At 52.3% G+C, this 22381-nt stretch overlaps 1 protein-coding gene across 1 annotated transcript in view; it reads right to left on the bottom strand.

The window, feature by feature from the left end:
• Positions 1-22381, bottom strand: part of LOXL2 (lysyl oxidase like 2) — a 102826-nt gene that overhangs the window by 31969 nt on the left and 48476 nt on the right. Inside the window, exons 4-7 of the mRNA XM_004270663.3 lie at positions 19582-19793; positions 11678-11900; positions 8179-8362; positions 2096-2247 (exon numbers count right to left, since the gene is read on the bottom strand). Coding sequence (XP_004270711.1) covers positions 2096-2247; positions 8179-8362; positions 11678-11900; positions 19582-19793 — 771 coding nt within the window. The remainder of the gene's footprint in view (positions 1-2095; positions 2248-8178; positions 8363-11677; positions 11901-19581; positions 19794-22381) is intronic.

The raw sequence follows: 22381 nt of genomic DNA, 5'->3' as shown, positions 1-22381 counted from the left end.
CAATGAAAGAAACGCAGCTCTGCTGTGGCTGGATGGACAAAACCACCCGGTTCCAAGTCTCTGAGTTTTATTAGTCATTCAATAGAGAAGTCAATTTCCTAATGAACTGTGGGCTGGAAGGGAAGCTAGGAATCACCTCTCTCACCTCTTTATTTTCTGAGGAGAAACTGAACCCTTAAAGAGATTAATTAAGGAATCAGCTAGTGCGTGATTGCCATGAACTGACTTGTGTCACCCCCCAAATTCATATGCTGAAGCCCTAACCCCCATGTTAGTCCAAATGTTGACTCACTTGGAGGTAGGGCCTTTCAAGAGGTAACTAAGGTTAAACGAGATCATACGGACGGGCCCTAATCCAATAGGACTGGTTTCCTTAGAAGAGAAAGAGTCACCAGGGTTGTGTGTGCACGGAGGAAAGGCCATGTGAGGACACAGTGAGAAGGCGGCCATCTGCAAGCCAAGGGGAGAGGCCTCAAGAGAAACCAACCCTGCCGACACCTCGATCTTGGACTTCCAGCCTCCAGACTACGAGAATATCAATTTTCATTGTTTAAGCCACCCAGTCTGTGGTATTTTGCTATGGCAGCCCCAGAAAACTAACACAGTGGTAAAGCTTGGGAGTCTCGGTTTTTCTGCTCAGCGGCGTTACCAATGCCCTTGGGAGCCCCAAGGCAGGCCCTGCAGAAGCCTGGCCCACTGCCATGGGAGACGGCTCACACAGCCCACGGGGATTCCTTTCAGAGGTGACATCCTTCTTTTCCTTCCCGGGGGATAGAAATGGCAGATCCAGGCGTACAACTCTCCCACGCCCTGTGCTTGAGCACCAGGCTCATCTTTTAGAGCCTGGAGGGCCCACGAAAGGGTGAGGGCTGTTTGTGCTGCGAGTGTGGTGCCCCACTGGCAATGACCGGCCACGTGGGCAAGCTCAGCTCCACCCACCATAAAACCCTTCTGGAAAACTTCACTTTCTTTGGCCTAGGTCTTTCCTTTGCGTTGCAAACCCCATTCCACCCAAGTCCGATCTGTCTGAAGAGGACGGTGCCCCAGCATACGGGGACTCTTGGCACGTCAGCTTTTATGGCTCTGTTACGGCCTTCCTGGAACGCTGCTCAGCAATTACAGAGGGCGAGCCCTCCCTGCAGCTGTGGGGCTGTGGCCCACGCTCCCGCTTACCCCCAAGCAAATGCCTGGCTTGGCTGGGTTCACATTTTTGGCCCCATTGGGTGGTGAACTGTTGTGGCTGACCAATCCAGTAGTGCCTTTGACATGCTGGTGCCAAGGTCAAGAATCACCGTCAGAGCAGGCACCTGGCTGGGGAGCCACTCTGTGCCCTGATGTATCTGCATTTGCTCATTAAAAAAAATAAGCCTTCAAGAAGTTCTTCCAATGAGCCAGCCCTGTACCAAATTCATGGTTTAGTGAAGAGCATTAAATAGGGTTTACCGGGCCTTTTTGTAGGATTGGATAGACGACCTCCTGGCAAAGAGGAGCTCATCCTGTTGGCTACCCCTGTGGGAAAGGTCACCCACACGAGGGGACACGATGCAGGTTTTTAGAGACGCCATCTCAGGAAGGGAGGGATGTGTCTCGGACATAACGCTGTAAAGGTTCCCTTTTCTTTCCCTCTGGAAGCCAACATACAGTCTTCGGTCCCCAGATACTATCTGTGTTGTGCTTAGATCTGTGTGATTCGCGGACCTGCTGTAATGTGGTTCCTCTGGGTTCTTGGAAAGGGCTTTTGCCAAGGGCACCACAGGTGCTGTACACCTTGAATCCCTTGCAGGAAGGATTGAGTTACAATCACCCTGTATGTCCAGCCCCAGTGCAGGGCGTGGCACACAGTGGATCCCCAGCATCTGCCAGTAAGGCCAGTAGAGCTCATCCATGTGTCTCTTCATTTCGCTCCTCCTCTCACTGTTGGTGACAGTCACCAACAGTGAGAGCAGCAGAGCCTGACAACTTTCTGAGCTCATCATCAGAGCACCCTTCTACCACCTGTTGGAAAGCTTTAGCCTGAGGCCATCTGGTCTACATTTTCTGGGGCTTCAGTGACCACAATATAACAGAGTTCGCTCTGGGAGTCCAGGCTCCTTACCCTTTTCTGGAAGCCCATGGCGGGGATGTTACATCTCACACCAGCATCTTCTTCATGGTTGCAGCCCTGAGACTCAGCATTGAACTTGCAGTCTATGATGGACTTCTCATTCCCGGTGCACTCGATTTCATTGAGGTGGATGGGTCCTATCCCTGGGGATGGAAAATGCACATAGGCTATGAAAGCTTCTAGGATGGGAAAGAAAATTCCAGACAATAAGAACATGCCTCTCCCATCCTCAAAATCCTCCCAACCACCTCCTATAATCAGCTCGATGACCCAGGCCTCTTCTACCTGGAGAGAATTTTTTCTTGTCTTGGGAATCATTTCTTCCATGAGAAGAAACAAAAGTTGCTACTAACTTGTGTGACCTTGACCAACTCACTCAGCCTCTCTGAATATCGTTTTCTCACTGAAATAAAGGGGTTGGACTAGAGGACAACATTCCATGCACTGATGAATCCGAAAGGGGTGACTGTCACTGTGTAGTCAGGCTCCCCGCAGGAAAGAGATGGCATTCTCAAATTGGATGATCTGAGTTAGAGAAAGAGATTTTAAAAATAAAGTTATGGACAGAGCGTGGGGAAATCACAGTGGACAGTCCAGTACTTGTGGGCTAGTAATCCTGGGGCACAGAGGCCACCCCCAGGCCTGCAGGAGTAAAAGGAGGTGCCGATATCTGGCCCAGGAGAGCAAAAACGCCATGTGGGGAGGCCACCTTTGAAGAGCCGTTACCCTCCGTGGAGGGACACAGTGGCCCACAAGGAGAGTAAAGACCTGACCCCTCCACTCTCCCCACCTCCAGTCTCCCCCAGGGCTCTCAGCTGGCCACACCCAAGCCTGCCTCCCAGGACCCTGGACCATGTGGGCAAGGCAGAGAGTGGAGCCGTAAGGGCAGACGGAAGACATTCAGCAAGGACCTCTAGTGGGCACGCGGGAAGCTTCCCTTACAGGCACCAGGGTGACAAGGGGGAGCCTCCCACTGCTGGGGAGAGGAAATTCTGTCTGTCTGGCATTCAGCTCAGCTCGGCTCACAGATCCACCTCTCCTCTGTCTAGCCCATCAAGATGGATCCAAGTCCAGTTCTTTCCGGGAGCTCCTGACTGCCTGGAAGCCCACCTTGGACCCTGTCTTGCCCTGCGTTCTCCTCTCTCTCCTGGTCCTTGCCACCCTCCTCTGGTTCGGGTCGGTCCCTCAGCACCCAAACGTGCTAAAATCTCCCATCTTTACAACGACCCTCCCCTGATCCTACACCTCCCTCTGGCCTGTCACGTTCCTTCCCTTCAGGGAGAACTTCTTGAAAGACTCATCTGCTTTTGTCCTTTCTCATTCCAGCAGGAGGGCCTTCTCCAGCCTGTTTTTCCGCCAGCACCTCCCCATCTCAGGAAGTGGCACCTCCATGCACCTGGCCGTTCTCAGCAGAACCCAGAGGCACCGTCTCCTCCTCCTTTATCACAGACAAGCAATCCTTCACCACGTTCTGTTCGCTCCCCGCAAATCTCAGTGCTTTCCATTTCTGCCACCACGACACTAGTCCAACCCTGTCATCTCCCAGTAGGATGAATGAAATAGCCTCTAGTCTCCCTCCGGCTTTCTTAGTCCAAAATATTTGCCATGCACAGCCCAAGAGGTTTTTTTTATGCACACTGAATCATGTCACCCCCTGTCTTAAACCCCTGTGATGGCTTCTCACTGCACTTCAGGGTAAAATCCACAGTCCCCACCCAAATGGTCCGACCAGAGATAGGCCTCCACTTAGCATTCCAGCTTTGCCTGCTCCTCCCTAGCTCGGCCACACCAGCCTCCCTTTGGCTGTTCCATTGAGCCAAGCATTTCCCTCCGCCTGGACCTTCTTCCTCCTCAGCAGCAAACTCCTGCTCATCCTTCAGGGCTCAGCTTTGATGCCACTTTGACGGCACAAACTTTCTGAGCCGCATCTAAGCTGGGTCCCCTCAGGTAGCCTCCACTGAGCACTCTGCTTCACACTGCACTCAAGCACCTCCCTGTTCAATGTCTGTCTGCTTCCCCACTGGGTTGGAGGCCCCACGAAGGCACTATGTCTGTGTGCCTTGTGAATTCCCAACAAGAGCCTGGCAAACAGGAAGTGTTGCAAGCAGCATCTGAATGGATGTCCTTGGCTTCACTAAGTCCCTGCTGACGTCAGCCTCTGTGCCAGGTGCTGGACACTCACAGAGGAATTAAGGCAGGCCGTGCCGTGACAAGCTCACGGTTAGCGCCTGGGGGAGGCAGACACTTAACACAAAGACTTGTAATATCATGTGGTAAATGATAAAGATGGAGGTGACTTCGGGTGCTTTGGAGTCCAAAGGAGGGACCCCTGGCTCTTGGTTTCTGGAGACACCTGGTATCTAGGCTCACTGAGCCCCAAAATTAAATTCCAGGAGCAACCCACTGTGACAGGTTAAGAGCCAAGTTTCCATTTCCCTGGAAATTCATAAATGACGAAGCTCCCAATTCCTTGGAATTTTATAAAATTTATAAAAACACATCGGTCACTGTGGCTGGAAATACCCAAGGACTCTGAGCGGAAAGGCTATGCAACATACAGATCCCCAACAGAGACTCTGAAGCAAGCAGAGCCTCAGCTCATGAATTAAGATGGGCTCAGAAACACAGAGCAACCTTGGATTTGAGTATCCAGTTAGAACAGTGGCTTGTTTGATGATTATGAGGAGAGTGATGATGGTGATAATGGCAATGATGACAGTGATGATGGTACTGGCGGTAATGATGACGGTGTTGGTGGTGGTGGTGATGATGGTGGTGATGGTGATGATGATGGTGATGGTGGTGATGGTGATGATGATGATGATGGTGATGATGATGATGGTGATGGTGGTGATGGTGATGATGATGGTGATGGTAGTGATGGTGGTGATGGTGATGATGATGGTGATGATGATGACTCCATGTCCAACCTGCTAGAACGATGTTATGGACTTGGGACCCACAACTCTGCAGGTTGCCATCAGATTTTGAAGATCACAGCAGAATAGACTAGGACAACGCACAGCCTTTTGCATGTTATAAAGGTAAGCATTGTATCCAGAGACTTATGTTTCGGCTTTACTTGCATGTGCTGTCAGTATTTCTGATGGGCGGTTTCAAGCAAAAGGGTTTGAAAGGCACTGCTCTGGAGCTGCCCCATCCAGCGCAGCAGCTGCCACCTCGCCGAGCCCTTGGAACGTGGTCAGTCCAGACCAAGATGGGCCGTAAGTACAAAACGTATCCTGCATTTCAGAGAGTCAGTGCCCTACCTGTGAACTATCTCATCAAGAGCATTTATATTGATTACATGTTGAAATCATAATGTTTTGGAAATATTATATATAATATTAAGGAAAATAGGTTATTAAAATGAATTTCATCTCTCTCTTTTTTTTTTTTTTTGCAGTACGCAGGCCTCTCACCGCTGTGGCCTCTCCCGTTGCGGAGCACAGGCTCCGGACCGCAGGCTCAGCGGCCACGGCTCGCGGGCCCAGCCACTCCGCGGCATGTGGGATCTTCCCGGACCGGGGCATGAACCCGTGTCCCCTGCATCGGCAGGCGGACTCCCAACCACTGCGCCACCAGAGAAGCCCCATCTGTTTCTTTTTATTTGTTCTTTACATGGCTACTAGAAAATGTTAACATTACATATGTAGCTCACATTATACATCTGTTGGACAGCGTGGGTCTGGAGTGTTGGAATTTCTTTACCAAGTGTTTGTTCAGCTCACCCTACTTAGGCAACTGGAACTAATTCATTCATTCATTCCTTTTTTTTTTTTTTTTTTTTGGCCACACCGCGAGGCTTGTGGGATCCTTTAGTTCCCCGACCAGGGATCCAACCCGTGGCCCCTGCAGTGGAAGCGGGGAGTCCTAACCACTGGACTGCTAGGGAATTCCCTCATTCATTCATTCCTGATAAAATGAATGTCCCCAGAAGACTATGAGCCAGGCATGGTGGGAGCCAGTTGTGTGAACAGACAGCTGGAGTTCAGATGTGTACAGGGCATCTCAGAACACAAAGCACAGTGCCTGACTCTGACCTAACATCCATGCTGGTGATAAGAACAGGTCTCAGAATCCCAGGAGGCTGGACAGACAGAACCTCAGACACTGTGAATCCAGGGAAGGATCTGAGACCCAGAAGGTTGCTCAAGCTCACCGAGCATGCAGGTGGCAGGGCCAGGACCAGGACTCAGACTGCCCGCCCCTCAGCACTTGCCCTTTCACTACCCTCGCTGTGGGTGTGGTAACTTGGTCCACCAGCTAGAGGCAGGGCTGAGGATGGACCCTGACTGTTCCGTGGCTTGACATCAAATGTGGACTTTTCCCTTTCTGCCTACCAGAGTTGACCTGCCCAATGTGGCAGGAGATGATACATCATCCAATGGTTCTTTCAAGGACAGCACTGAAAATGCCAAATGTCTCTCTCTCCCAGAGTCCCGTGGGCCCTGGGAAAATTCTGGCTGCTCTGGGCAGTGAAATAATTAGGTCAAATAGCACACACCCATGATAAATGGAATGTTTATGTCATCTGGGGCTTGTTTCCTCCTCAGAATGAGTGGTCTTTGTCCTGTAGGCCTGGGGAGACCACAAACCAACACATTACCTAATTAGTACAATGGACTGTGGGAATATTCGAGATTCAAGGGAACCGCAAAGAGCTCACCACGACAGGGGAGGAGAAGGATTGTCACTGGGTCACGGACGGCTGGCACGAAGCAAGGTTCTAGTCCACCCTAGACCCTCAAACTTCAGTAGACCCCAGGAAGCTTGCAGGGATTGGAGGTAGAGATGCTCTGAATGTGAGCAGGCTGAGACAGGTGGGTCGAAGGGAGAAGCGCACATCTGAGAGTTAGAAGACTCGAGTTTCAATCTTTCTCTGCCACTAACTACAGGTGTGACCTCAGGCTCGCTCTCCAGAGCCTCAGATTCCTCATCTGTTGTACGAGATGACCTCTGAGTTCTTCTGTAGCAGCGCCATCTATGATTCCAAGACTGTCTCTAGGGTCCACTGGGCTGTTATTTCCTCCAGGTTGTGGCCAATGACCTCACCATACTCCTTTCTGTGGGGTGATGGTGTTATTCCTGACAGTGTGGAGACATCCTCTCCTCACGGGATAGGACAGCCCACCCTCGTCTGCAGCCCACTCTCCTCCCTCCCCACCCCCTCCCAACCACGGCAGCGCCCGGTCTGCAGCAGCCTCCCTGGGGGTCAACACTGAAAAGATTCCTGCAGATGACTGGTTTCCTTTGCTCAACACACAAAGTCCCCCTGGGTGGGGTGGGGTGGGGCGCTGGACGCTCGCTGGGCTGCAGAGTCTGTTTGGGGCAAAGACTCCACCCTCTGCAGGACCAGGGCTGGCACAGGGCAGTGGTCTTCATGGGGGTCGGGAGGGGAAGTTATCTGTTGTGTTGCCATGTCATGTTGACAACATTCCTCTCAACAGGGTGACATGCTTGAAAGCCTCCTATACTCATTTTGTTCTTTGCTCAAAGGAAAGATTTGTTTGAGACACTTAATAAAAACCAGGCCCCTTCTTTTGTTAGCATCTCATGACATTGGGAGCAGGGCATCCTGTTCCCAGTCTCTGGCGGCAGGGAGAGAATGTTTGTGGTGCTAACTCAGGGTGGAAAAGTAAGATGACATGTAGGATTCTTTTGTGCCCGGGGTGGTCCATAGCCTCATGAATTCTGAGGTCTTCTCCTGGGGGAAGGACCTGGAAATTCCAGCTTTTTCAGTGGGGCTGTGGGGAGCATTGGGTTAGGAGTCGGGTAGACCTCCATTAGAATATTCATTGGGTGCTAATATGCTGTCTCATCTTGGTCGTTTACTTCCTTCTCTAGGTCTCAGCTTCCAAATCCATAAAATGGGCACTCAATATTCCCTAAGGCCCTTCCAGCTCCAACTGCCTGGGGAGAGGCCTGGGATTGTCTAACAGAGCAGCAGCTGCTGGAGGGAGGAGGCAAAGCAGGAAGAGCCTGGAAAGGATGAGGCCAGCCAGCCCCCACTGGGCTCCCCGTGTGACACTTTCCGTGAAGAGAGCGCACAGAACGTCCTCCCCGCGCCTTACCTTGCCCCAGCCGGGAGCCTGTGATGGCCTCTTTGGCGCTCCCGAAGCCCAGCTCTCTGCAGACCACGCTGGCGGACACCAGGTCCCACTTGTCGTCGCAGACGGTACCCCATTCTCCGTTCTTGAGCACCTCCACGCGGCCCTCCCCGACATTGGCACCTCCTCTCAACCGCACCAGGGGTTGCTGAAGAGACACATGGTCCTGCTGAGCGCAGCTCACTCCCCTCCTTTCCCAACCCCTCCCCACTCCCGGGACCCAGGCTAGGAGCTGACAGTGCTCGATCTGCGTGTGTGCCCGCGGAGGGGTGGAGGCGCGCATGCTCACTCTGCGTGGTCGGCTCGGCGGTGCGCTCCCTTTGCAGCCTTCTCATGGACCTTTCGTCCTGGGCCACTGGGGAGCCCATCAGGGACCCTCAGCAGCTGATCACCCCACCCCATACTTGCTCAACGACCTTAACACCAACACTTCCCTCCACCCCCTCACTCCAGAACCTCAAGCTTCAGAGCTACAGAAAGAACCTCCTACCCCCAAAGTCTGCAGACTCCAAATGGATCATAATTCTATCCTGCTTGTAACAGCGTGCTGCGGTCTAGCCCCGGGGGAGATTCCAGGGCGCTAAACGGACCAACCACAAGGATCCTGCTCTGCAGGCGGATGAGAGGCAGGAGAGAGAAGACGGAGAGTGAGCGGGCGGGGCCCCACTGAGGCGGCCAAGACTTGGGGATGGGCCGTGGCAAGGGGGTGGAGAGCCTCCCACTGGTGACGTCCCACATCGGTCCTGCAGCTGGGCTCATGACCAGTCGCCACTCCAGCTCCGCCACTCCGATTCTACTCCACGTCTAGATCAGCCCAACTCTTCAGAAGGTGCAGCCCCACCAGATATGCAGAGAGTGGGTGGTTATAGTTTAGTTATGCCTACTTGCTCACTGACAGCCTGGAAGCCTTATCACCTTATGGGCTTATTTAATTGCACAGGAGTAAGACCTACTCTCCAGCAGCATCTTAATCCCATTGGATTACACTTTACAAGATGGGAGATGGGTCATTTGACTCCATCTGCCCACATGCCCTGCTTTGCATCCGTTTCTGTGCGTGTGTGTGTGTGTGTGCGCTGGGGTGGGGAACTCAGAAGGCTGTGAGGCTCTGAGTTATTGCTGATGCCATTTGATTCAATACAGAAGGAGTAAGGGGTGACTGTGCAGCCCTTCTGTGTGTGTTGGATCAGACCAGAGTCATTGTTCTACTCTGGCCTGTGCAGTCCACAGCCCCGGACTCCCTTCGTCACACCCACTGATGGTCTGGACGAGGCAGCCCTGGCTGGAGGTGGTGTTTTTCAAGCATTAACATACAGCAGTCATCTCGAGGGCCAAGGCATCAAACAAGAGCCTGTGTCTCCAACCTCCAGCCAAGGTCCCCACCCAGATTTACAGACCTCAGGGACAGACCCTGGCACTAGAGGGAGAAGAAAAGAGGGACAGGGAGGGGTGCAAAACCCACACTGGCTTCGAGAAACTTTAGTCTAGCTTTAGAAAACAAGACCAATACAACTGCTGGCCCCAGCCCCTGACTGTTGCAGAACTGTGACCTCTCCCTTCCCCCATTTCCTTTCCTAAGCTCTCTAGCTGGATGTCAGGGTCCCCTTCCCATGGAGCGGACCATCCGTGACTCAGGCATAAGGCAGAGTCCCAGATAACCTTACCCTATCTGGCAGAGGCCAGGATGAGTCAGCTGGCCCTGGAGGAAAGAAGGAAACCAAGGGAAAATGTGATGTAAGCCTTTCTTGCTCTTTTTTTTGGAACTGGTTTGGTATGAGTTTGATTCCTTTGCTTTCAACCACACAGTAAGAGGAATTCCAAAACAGTAGGACCTGGTATTCTGGATGACACATGAGGAAAGCTCAGAGGCTCAGGCTGAGGCTGTGGCTGTCCAAGCACATGGCAGTGGGGGGGAAGTGAGGGGCTGCAGGCATGCCTCTGTGGCCTGGCTGCACACGTGTGATGTGTGGTCAGGTCTGTGCAGTTTGGAAGCCCTGGTGGGGACGGAGGGGGACGGGGCTGGCTTCCGGACGGAAGTGCCAGGAAGACACCCCAAAGAGTTCTCACACCCTCCGGTTGATGCCTGGGCTCGCTGTGTTCACTTCGCTCCTTTGGTTTAAGGGTTCTTCTTTGGTCCAAATATGCCACCCCAGCCTGGGAGGGGGCACCCAGTGTGGCTTATTGGCTCCTGCCCGGGTTTCTCGATTCCACTGGGTGAGTGTTATCAGCCCCTATCCAAGAGCAGGTCATCAGATGTTGATGGACAGGAGAGATTGGAGAGGGCAGGGGGGTAGATAGGGGGAGAGACATGGAGAAGGGACAGTAGACACGGAATGAGGCTGCCTCAGCTTGGGGAGGGGTTGCTACTCCTGCCTTCCACTCCACCCCCCTACCTGGACCCACCTGACACACCACCTGCCCCCATCAGAGTTTACTCTCTCGTCTTACCCCTAATGTGATCGGAGCTGACTTGGAACCTGTCCTGGCCCAGGGGACCGATTGCCAAGTAATTCGGTTTCGTCTGATACAGGGAATCAATCCCTACTAAATGATTAGCTCTCTTTCCTAACCATCTTTCTGCTCTTTCCAGGTGCTCTTCCCACCCACCGGCCCGTATTAGCAGTTTTCAGAGTATGCAAATCACAGAGACACTTTGTGGATATATGAAAAGAGGAGCGTAGGAAATAGAAAAGCTGCCTAATGACTTTCAGGGGAAGACAGAAGAGTGCACTTTCTCGTCTTCAGAGGATGTGTCAAGCCTGCCAATGGTTGGGCTAGTTCGCTTGTCCTAAGGAATCAGTCAGTTGAAGCGGGGATGTAATTGATGTGAACAGACGTACACTGACATCTCTTGAATACACCCACACGCACACACTGGCTGGTTCACAAACGTATAACGTGATAACGGGTACAGATAACACAGACGTGGGGATGGTACGTTTCCATTTACTATCACGGTGACAACTTTTAAAAATGGTGACCCTTTCTGTTGCAGAATAAACCAAAGCTCGTTGGAAAGTTGCTGATTTCACGTGCTTTTGACGGTTGGATCATTTTTCCAAAGGCTCCAGGATGCTTGATTCCTCTGGGAATTGTGCAGGAGCCCCAAGTGGCCACCCCCACCCTTCATGCGGTCCACACGGAGCCTGTGACGTCAGTAATGAGTCATGTTCCTCTCCAGTGTATCTGTCCCCCACAAAGGGGACGCTGGCCTCAGAATAGAGCAGCAGTGGAAGGACAGGTAGGGGTGCTAATGATTAGGGGCAGGGGCTCAGCTTCTTGTCACACCCTAGAGGTGGCATCTATCGGAGAGGCTGGCCCTGACGGGTGTCCTCTGCCTTCCTGCCCTCTAGAAAAGTGGTCTTCATTTCCTTGCTGTCTCTTGGGGGTCCCTCTCTGCTCCCTTAACCACCAGACCTCCCCCTCAGGTGCCAAGTGGCCAAATCACCTGCCCCATCCTCACCTCTGGCTTGTAGGCTTTCCGGAATCTTGAGGGTCCATCAGGGCTGAAGACCTGGCCAGGCACACAACTCACCACGGCCGGCAGCCCGTTCTCACAGGTGACATTCTTGACGGGGTCCAGCGACACCTGAGGACCCAGCCTGCAGCTGGAGATGTGGGCCTCCGTGCCTGTGCAGTCCATGGAGAACGGCCAATAGCGCTGCTTCTTGCGGGCGGCAAACATTCTGCAGAAGGTAAGACGGGGCAGGTGACCAAGGCATCATGGTGCCCACCCCTCCCTTCTTCCACAACTGGGCATTGGACCAGCCATTGTGCCAGCTGCTGGGGATCTGGTGGTGGAACCAGAGAGGCACAGTCCCTGCTCTTGGGATTCAGTCCTACTCCAGACCGAGCTCTGCAGGGTGCACCTGCCAGCACTCACTGAACATTTGGTCATGCTGGGCCCGCGCTGGGCACTGTGGAGCAGGACCCGGAAAGGCAGTGGTGGCCTCCTGCCCACAGGAAGCTCACATTCTAGAAGACAAGGGACTAACCGAGTGTAGTGAGATAATACTAAAGTCTACAAATACAAAATGCAGAAAGGGATCTAAGAGAGACAAATACAATGGAATATTCGCCATAAAAAAAGAATGACATATTGCCATTTGCAGCAACATGGATGGACCTAGAGATTATCATACTAAGTGAAGTAAGTCAGACAGAAAAAGACAAGATGTTATGGAAAAACCCAAACGAAATTTTTGGCCAACGCAATATTATATGGTATCACTTATATGTGGAATCTAAACAAATAATACAAATGAACTCATATACAAAACAGAAACAGACTCAACGGACATAGAAAACAAACTTATGGTTACCAAAGGGGAAAGGGGGGAGGGATAAATTACGATTTGGGATTAACAGATACACACGACTATATATAAAGTAGATAAAAAACAAGGACCTACTGTATAGCACAGGGAACTATATTCAGTATGCTGTAATAACCTATAATGGAAAATAATCTTCAGTTTTATATGTATATATGAAGAAAAGAAAAGTTATATATAAATATATATAAAAGAATATATATATAACCGAACCACTTCGTTGTACACCTGAAACTAACACAATATTGTAAATCAACTATACTTCAATAGATAAATAAATAAAAGAGATGGGACCCCTGGTCCCAGGAAACCCCTCAGTCCTGGGCAATCAGAAGGGTTGGTCACCCAAATTCTTCAGATATCTTCAGCATGCTGTCTTGTTGTCCCCTGCCTTTATTTCCCTTTGTCAATTAGCAGGACATGTTGAGTGTAAAACTCTCTCCCATTGATAGAAAAAATTAAAGATGTGAATCCAACGAGAAGCAATGAGAAGAGACTTAAATTACCCCCTCTGCTGAATCAAAGTAGACTTGGTTTCGTCATGGAAATTATAATGGTGATGAAATGCAGCCACAGACCACATCAAATCTTCACCCAGTTTGATCTGCTCTTCTTTTTCTAGTTTCTTAGAGTGAAAGCTGATGTCATTGATTTGACACCTTTCTTCTTTTCCAGTATAGGAGTATACATTTCCCTCTAAGTACTACTTTAGCTATATTCCACATATTTTGAGATACTGTGTTTTCATTTTAATTCAGGCCAAAATACTTTTTAATTTACCTTTTGATTACCTTTAGGACAGAAGGGTTATTTAGAACTGGGCATGCAGTTTCCAGTACTTGGGAATTTTCTAGATATCTTTCTGTTATTGATTTCTAACATAATTCCATCATGTTCGCAGAATACGCTTTGTATGACTTGAATCATTTTAAATTTATTGAGACATAATTTATGATCCAGGCGTATTTTATGTTCCAGCTAGGCTATGTTTTGTTTGAATGTGTACTTGAAAAAATTTTGCATAGTGCTGTTGTTGAGTGGAGCGTTCTCTAAAAGCCAAATAGGTCAAACTGGGTGATAGCGTTGTTTAGGTCTTCTATATCCTTACTTGTTCTATAAATTATTGAGAGAGTAGAACTGAAATCAGCAGCTATAATTGTGGGTTTGTCTATTTCTCCTTGCAGTTCTGTCGGTTTCTACTTCGTGTATTTTGAAGAGCTGTTATTTGGCGCATAAACATTTCAGATTGTTATGTCCTCTTGATGAGTTAACCCCTTTATCATTATTAAATTACCATCTTTATCCTTTAAAAAAAAATTCTTCACCCAGGAGTCAGTGAGGCTGAGGTTGTCTCCATATCATATCCTAGGTAAGCTCTTAGCCTGCGTTGTGTGTTTTTATGGTTTTGTTTTTTGGAAGGCAGAATACGGATCAAGGTGAGTCAAAGTTTTTTCTAAAATGATAACCAACCAGTAAGTAATGAATTGGTTAACAGAAAGGTCACTGTGCCTCAGTTTCCCCATCTCCAGATCAGATGTAGCAGAGGGATCTACTTCATCAGATTGTTAGGATAGTTAAATGAGTTAATTCTTATAAAGCACTTAACCACAGTGCCCAGCACTTGGAAGGGCTGCCTAAGTGTCTATCAAATAAATAAATAAAAACTGTACTGGTTAAAGGAAAAAAAGAAAGATGAGAGAAAAGAGATGGTGGACAACTTCAAGGAAGAGTAGGTTTGAACTGGGCCTTGAATGATGGCGGGATTCGAAAAGGAGGAGGGTGGGGAGGACACCCTGTCCTCTCATGCTGTCCCAGGTCTTTGGGGTCTATGTGCTCATCCCTGATTGGCAGAATCCAGTGAGATGCCAGGGAGAGTTGGACAGCATCACTGTCGGACTGCTCAGAGGAGGGGCCGCCCAGGGCAAGTTGGCCCCAGATGGGCAGAAGCAGGGTCCTGTCCCTGCTGGTCCAGCAGCCCTGGAAGTTTCTGCTTTGTCTCAGCGTGAATGGGATATGAACAAAGAGGAAGGAAAAACCCTACAGATGCTGCTGCTATCTTTCCTTAATCAAAAATTGCTACTGTGGGTGCAATGACACAGAATCTTTGAGAAAAAAAAAAGGACTATCTTGGGAGTTCATTGGCGGGCCAGTGGTTAGGACTCGGTGCTTTCACTGCCGTGGCCCAGGTTCAATCCCTGGTTAGGGAACTAAGATCTCACAAGCCACGCGGAGAGGCCCCCGTCACCCAATTTTATTTTTTTGAAAGAAGGACTGTCTTGGAAAATTCAGGATGTGTGCTCAACATAGCTACAGACAGAGCACAGGACTACACAGGAGGACTGTTAATAATTCCAAGAGCCATTGCCCCTCCCCACTCCCTGGAAGGGCCCTGCACTTGAGGACACAGCCTCCAGCTTCTTTCCCATGACACTCCCACGTCAGACTGGAGAACGCACTCGGTGGTGGGGGGCGGTTACAGCTTGCTATGACACCCCTACCATCGGGTGAGCAAATACACCCAGGGGATGTCAGCTGCACAAGGAGTGGTCAGATCCCACTGGACTGGAACATCTTCTAGCTCCCAGATTTCCATGACCACAAGCTTCTCCCAGGAACAGATGTACTGAGCTCTTAATACAGAGCGAAGCACCCTCGGCAGACACAGAGCTGCTCCTTCCTCCCCAGACAGCCCCACTGCCCTCTTACATCAGCTCACAGGAACTTGCCCGTGATCCTCCACAGGCTTCCACCACCAGAGCCCACCCCGCCCCCATGATTCACTTCCACAGGCCCCCCGGGATGCAGAGATACGGGGATGCAGATATGAGGCGCTGGGGAGGATGCGTGGACAGCCCGCTCCAGGCCTGCTGATTGGTGGGCGACTGGAGTTACAGGACAGCCATTGGCCAAGCGGGAAGCCTACTTAAGAAAGAGGTGTCTAGCCTGATGGCTGGGTGGCTAGAAGAACACTGAGTTGAACTGATTCAACTAAAAAATGAGAAGTCCTCCTGGCTCTCCTCCAGCCAAGGAGGAAGCCGGACTTCATAGGAATTCTGCCTGCTATGTGATTATGTCTATTCCAATTGTGCATTTTGGACCTAGGGAAATAACCACCGGATGGGTTCAGGGGCCCACTGGGCTCACTATGAGTGGACCTGAGGCCAAACTCCATTGATCACCCGACGTCCATACTCTGACTGTGGGCCCCAGGGATGTTTGGGCCCCTGGAATCAGTGTCAGTTCAGAGCCCGTGTCCAGTGGTTCCTGAAGGTTCTGATTATTTCCTTGTGCCCAACATACAGTGATCTCCTTTGGAGAAGGCTGGGCCAACGATTAACAGTATACATTTTTGGCAGCATGCCACAGTCCTTCTTCAAGGGGACCTGGCCTCCTCTTCATTCAAGGGCTTCTGGGTCTGTAAACTGGCTCAAGTCTGGATATTGTTTGAGAGGCCGGGCCTGCTTTTATGATTCAGGTTAGAGTTTTGTTCTCTTGACCTAGAACTCTTCTGCTCTGACACATCAAGAATGGAGTAGGGACTTCCCTGGCGTTCTAGTGGTTAGGACTCCGTGCTCTCACTGCCGAGGGCCAGGATTCAATCCCTGGCCGGGGAACTAAAATTCCACAAGACTCACGGTGTGCCCCCCGCCCAAAAAACGGAATTGAGGAGGCTTCCTATTTCACTTCTAGGAACACCACGATCCAGCCAACTAGATCAACTGGTCCATACCACAGGTCTGCAGGAGTCAGATCTGCTGGTCATTCAGTAGCCACGCCCACCTTGCCTTTGGCGTTGAATGCTGTCACTTGGCCCCTGCCGCCCCTGATCCAATTACCCCCATTGCGTTTAGGTTTCCCAGCCTGCGGTGACTGCAGCTCCCACCCTGGGGTCTGGCTTACAGAGAAGAGCAATCAGGGAGCTCTTAAGAACGCCAGGGCTCCCCTCACACACTTATTCCTCACGGTCATGGTGAGAAGTCTGTCTTCTGGACTCTCTGGGAGAGTAGGTCTTAGATGACAAATCCACGCCAACATTCCAGTCTCCCCAAGCCTCTGAACCCCTTTCTCTACATGAAACCAAAGTGGATCCGGCATTTCTATAATCTGCTGTGGAGGGCCTCCTTTTGGTCCCTGTTTCAGCCAACTCACCAAAGTCTTAGAGCTCTTCCTAACTCGCAAGATGCAACATTAGATGCAGAATCTCTGCTCAGTAAGCTCGTATCCATACATCAACATTAATATTGCGATCCTGCTTTAAGAAAAAGAAAATGACTACAGAATGTTCCTGGCCCCGGGGATGGGGCCCTGAAGCTTCAACTTTATCAATTTTGAGGTATATGCACAGCTTCCCAGTCCAGCATAGGAGTCAGCCCACGGCAAAGCAGCCCTTGGTGAGAGCCCCTGACTTCACTCTGGGGAGAGCCTGTGAGTGCAGAGGCCTCTGGGGGACCTGCAGGCAACCCCACCAGACTCTTCTGACTTGGCCGGGGGTGTCGAGGCTGGATGGCCAGCAGAGGTTCTGATGAAGAGCTGCAGTCCCGGCCTTGGGGATAATTCTAAGGCCACCAGACCCGCAGGTTAGCAGAGGAAGGCAGGGTGGAGAGGCCATACATGCTGCCCAGGTGAATTTCCAAGGCTGCAAAGTCCCTTAGGGGCCTGGTGGATGCCTGGAGATTACTAACCCCACCCCAGATAGAATTACTTTGAAAACAATTTCCTTCCTGGGGTGAAGGGCCTCCCTGGGAGACCACATGACCTGCCTTGGGGGTGTGGTCAGCAACAGCAGCGACAGACAGGCTGCTGCAGGAAAGGTGAAAGGGAGGTGGGGAAAGATGCTACCAGAAGGCCCAGATGCAGGGACCATGCAGGGTGTGGCCCCTACTCTGGCTCCCAGGCCTCTGTTGTTCTCAGTCTCTGAGCAGGGCTCACAGATACCCCTGTCTCCAGGCCAGTGATGCCCCAGTTCTCAGACTTACCAGCCAGCCGGTGGTGGCGGCCTGTGCAGTGTGGCCCCGCCTCTAGGGTGGAGCAAAGCAGAAGCAGGTCTAAGGGTGGAGGCAGCAGTGTGGAGAGCTCTCCCTGGAGCAGAACTGCCCGGGCTGCCCTGCATCTCTGGCAGGAGTGGCTTTGTGACCCCCAACCCCACTGCCCTTCAGGCCTGGGTCTCCTCCTGTGCAGCCTGAGGGCTTGGGCCGGGTGACCTCTGAGGACCCCATATGCCCTGGGAGGCACCGCTTTTCGCTAACAGCTTCCTCCCACCAGCTACCATCTCAATCCCTAACAGCACCACCGAAGCATGGAAACTCTCCCCAACACGCTTCTCTCTTTTGGGGCCCAAATGTCAGCTGCGTCACAGGGACTAACATACCACATCAGATATCTACAAGCTGAGACGGAGAAGGTTTCAGCCTAGCCGCCCTCCCATCCCCCCAGCCCCGCCCCTCTATACCATCTCCAGCGAGAGCGCTGGACCAGGAGCTAGTTTCCAGTGTCTGCTAACCATCTCCCATCTCAGCTGAGAGTACAGCTCACCTCCCACCACCTTGGATGCCTCCCAGACTTAGCAGCCTTTTTCCTGCCCGCATTTGAAAAAGAAAAGCCACAGACACACAGTAGGAGGAACAGGGAGGGGGTTTTCAAACCCCGCTCGTGAGAGGATCATGTGAGGCCCAGCTGCCAAAACAGACCTGAGATCTGAGATCCTTCCTCAAAAGCCAGAAAAGGACTCCGGTCCATCCGCAGTTCAGGAGGTAGCTTTCAAATGCCCTCTGAACAAGCCATGTGCTGCCTGGCCTCAGGCACCCCATCCTGCTCCGGGCAGGGCTCATGGCAGCCTTCCGGCTCCCGGGACTGGACTCAGACCTATGACAGGCTGGGCGCTCTGGTGTGTCCAGCAGGTAGGAGGCCTGTCAGGGGAGGGGATTTGCTTTTCTTGGCTCCAATGGGAAGGAAAAGCTGAGAAAGTGTCTCCAGGGAAGGAGCTGGCCAGCCGGAGGGACTTCTCCAAACTGTTTAGAAGATGGGGACCACCCTGCATGCTCCCATCCCACCCTGTGCAAACAGGAAGGTCTGGGCCATGTCTGAGGGCTGCCGGGGGTAGGAATCACCACCCTGCTCACCTGCCCAGCCGGGCAGCTTGCCTCCAAGCATTCACCCTCCTGGTGGACCAGGGGCGCTGACCGGAGGCAGCCAGGACGAGCCCAGGGAGGGATGCAGCCTACACTGACCCTAGGGATCTGGAAGAAGAGCTGGGGCTGGGACCCCTGTCTGCCGGCTTGGAAGCCACCTCTCTCCTTGGCTTGAAAGGAAAGAGGTAGTGAGTCTGCACTCTTGAGGAGTGTGGACCCTGTCGCTGGAGACCTGGGTTTGGATCCTGGATCTGCCACTTCCTAGGTTTTTTTTTTTTTTTTTTTTTTTTTGGCCACGCTGCACGGCACGTGGGATCTTAGTTCCCGGACCAGGGATCGAATCCATGCCCCCTGCAGTGGAAGCGCCGTCTTAACCGCTGGACCGCCAGGGAAGTCCCAGCCACTTCCGAGATTTATCACCCCTCTCTGACTTCATTCCCTTGACTCTGAAATAGATCCCTGCTTCCTAGTGTTGTGAAGCTTAAGAGACTAAACACAGAGCTGCCTGGCATGTAGTAAGCACTCAGCAAAGCCGATTATTATCCTTATTAGAGGAACTAGGAAGACCCCACGACCAGCCAATACACCAGCCTGTCCTGAGCTGAAAACCCCTCCCTGGACACCCCTTCAGGCAAATTACTCTAAGTCTCCTTATGAGCCACTCTTTTTCCCCCTGGGAGATATTAACTTTGGAAATCCTAACAGCATTGCAAGATTTACTCAGGATGGATAGAACCGAATCAAATCGATCGGTTTCTCAATTTCCTAACAGTTGCTGCAAGGCCCAGATTGCTCAGAATAATCACCTGCTGGGGAGACAGCAGCGGCCCAGGCCACTGCAGAGCTAACTCTACAACAAGGCAGGGCCAGAGCCCAGCCAGCTGCACTCCCCGCAGCCTCCTTACTTGTACACCTTGGCGTTGTAGCTCTTCTCCCCAGGGAAGCCAAACATGCCGCAGACCACGCGGGAGTTCTTGGCCGTCCAGTGCCTGTCGCAGATCTGCTTCCACGTCTTGCCCTCCTTCACCTCCACGTAGCCCTCCGTCACTGGGGTGCGCCTGCGGTAGGCGGAGAGGATGGCTCGGATCCGGATGTCCTCCACCTGGATATTCATGTTCTGGGAGGGAGGAGGCGTGGAAGGAGAGGGGTTACTTTCCTGGTCTGGCCGTGGAGAGGTGACGGCAGACCGGGCGCTCTGCTGGCCCCCCTGCCTCTCCCCTCGGGCCCTTGGGGGTCCCTGGGCGCTCTCCGCGAGCACACAGCATGTGTGCGTGGGAGACAGTCTGGCTGAGGGGACTGGAGGAGGGGAGCAGGTGTGACCTGGGCAATCAGGGACTCGGAGGACCCCAACGCTCCTCCTCTGTCTTATCAAAAACAGCAGAGGGCAGCAGCCTCCTGCAGGGGTCTCAAAACGAGAGCAGAAGAGAGACCGTGTTCCTTGAATTTCATGCTCTATAGTAAAGATAACTTGGATGCTTGCATTGTACTCCAAAGCATATGTGTGCATGCGTGGAAGTGAGTGTGTGTGTCTCCCCACTAATCCTTCAGTAAAACTGAAGTTTCAGGCAGATGAGACTCAGATACCCTGAGGCTGGTGGGGCCATCTTGCACACTACCTCATAGCCCCCAGGTTGGCAGTCTTTAGGGCGAAAATCCCAGGAGAGAAGGGGAGGGCAGCTGCGGGTCGAGGGTGGGCTCCCCTCCCCAACCCCTGACACTGAGCTGCAGTGTCCCTGCCCCAAGCCCACACCCGAGCCCGGGGGATTTAGTTGGATAGGGGGCCCCGAGAAGCCAGGGTGGGTGGAGGAACACGGGCCTACCTGGGATTTCCAGTGATACCTCTTTTATGTTTTTCCAAGGCTCACGCAATCTGCCCCCAAACACTATGGGATCTCCAGAATCTCTCACTTCCAGCCCCTCTTCTTTCTGCCCCAACAGAATGAGGTCGTTACAGCTATTGTCATCCCCATTTTCCAGATAAGAAAATTGGCTGACTCCAGGGATCTCCCCAAGACCACGTAGAGGCAGGGAGCACCCGAGGTGCAGTGTGAGATGCTCTGTGAGCTGGGCCAGGTGGGGCCGGGCAGGGGTGCTGGCAGAGAGGAACCCGGCGACCCGAGTGCCCAAACCCCCCGTCCAGCCAGGATGCAAATGAACCAGGAGTTTGAACAGGACCATTATTTGGGTGCCCAGGGATTCAGGTCTCCTTGCCACTGGCTTCAGGGTGCAAAGTCAGGCCCTGCTTCCCCAGTCCTGCGAGGCAGCAGAAAGTATGTGGGCCAGGCATGGTGGCATTTGGCCCTGGTTCCTTTCCATGCAGAGAGGAAGGAAAGCCGCCAGTGGCAGGATTATGTTTGCCTGCCTGCATCCTGGATCCTTTACAGCCCCCATTCAGGCCACAGGACCCGTGCCACCAAGACACATGGATGTGGGTGAGCAAGAAAGGGCCTGAGGTCTACACTGGCCCGTGGGCCAGCTCCCTCCTCTGTCCTCCCACCTCGGGAGGCCAGGCTGGAATTCCAGCATGTAAGGAACACGTGACGCCCAGAAGGAAAGTTACCGCCGTGGCATCAGCCCTGCGGCTTCACGGGGCAAGCAGGCCAGGCTGACTTTATTAAATTCACAGATCCTCCCCCGCCCCTGCCGTCCTCCACTTCCCCCCACCCCTGGCCTCTCTCCCTGCCACGGCCCCACCCCCGTAGAGCATCAGCACAGCCTCACTAAGGGGAGATATGGAGTGTGAACCCAGAGGGAGGAAGCCCTGGGGGCGGGGCGGGGCGGGGGGATGGGTGGCGCTCAGCAGACCCTTGTCTTGATCCAGGTCAGCATCCCCTCAGCAGAAGTATGACTGGTGGGCAAGCCCGGTGAGCTCTCGGGTGTGGGAAATGAGGCTCAAAGAAGAGAAAGCCCTAGAACTGATGTCACTGTCCTTGTTCTCCCACTGACTCACTGCATGTGAGTGTGTATGTATGAGTGTGTGTGTCTGAGTGTCACGAGTATGTATGTCTGTCACGAGTATGTCTGCACGTGTCTGTGTGTCTGTCTATGTGTCTCTCTGGGAGTGCACTGCTCGTGTGTGTCCGTGTGCAGGATGATATGCAAGTGACAGGGCTGTGTGTCTCTGCGTTGTGTGGAGTGTATGTCTGTGCACCTATGTGGCGGAGGAGGATGCAGAGTTTTCCTCCAAAGCCCTGGGAGAGCAGTCAGGCAAGCATCACATTTGCCATTCCTTCTCCTCTTCTCCCTCCACAGAACCAATTCCTTCCCATCCTCTTGGGCTCAAATCCACCTCATCCATTTATTCATTCCAGAAAATACAGTCTCTCACCTCCACGGGCCCTGCCAGCCTCCTCCTTACACCCCAATCCTGGGGCCCTCTGCTCTGAATCGTAACGACTATGAGGGCTCTCATTGATCAAATACGAGCCAATTACACGTCAGACTCCGCACTCAGAACTTTACATTCATTCCCTTCCTCAATTCCCATGGCAGCCGGTGAGAGGGCCAATGGTATGCCCGTGCTACAGGTGAAAAACGAGGAAACTTGGTGAGGTTTTGCACCTTCTCCAAGTTCACAGAGCCAAGAAGCAGATAAACAAGGATGAAAACCAAATTCTGACTCCAAGCCCGTGCCCCAGGCTCGTAACCCCGGGCCTCTGTACGGTCCTCACCCTCCCGCCCTCGCCCCATCCCTTGCCCGGTATT

The sequence above is a fragment of the Orcinus orca genome, chromosome 6 (assembly GCF_937001465.1).
Source record: "Orcinus orca chromosome 6, mOrcOrc1.1, whole genome shotgun sequence".
NCBI lineage: Eukaryota > Metazoa > Chordata > Mammalia > Artiodactyla > Delphinidae > Orcinus > Orcinus orca.
The sequence above is the reverse complement of the archived record's forward strand: the minus strand, read 5'-3'. Positions and strand labels throughout refer to the sequence as shown.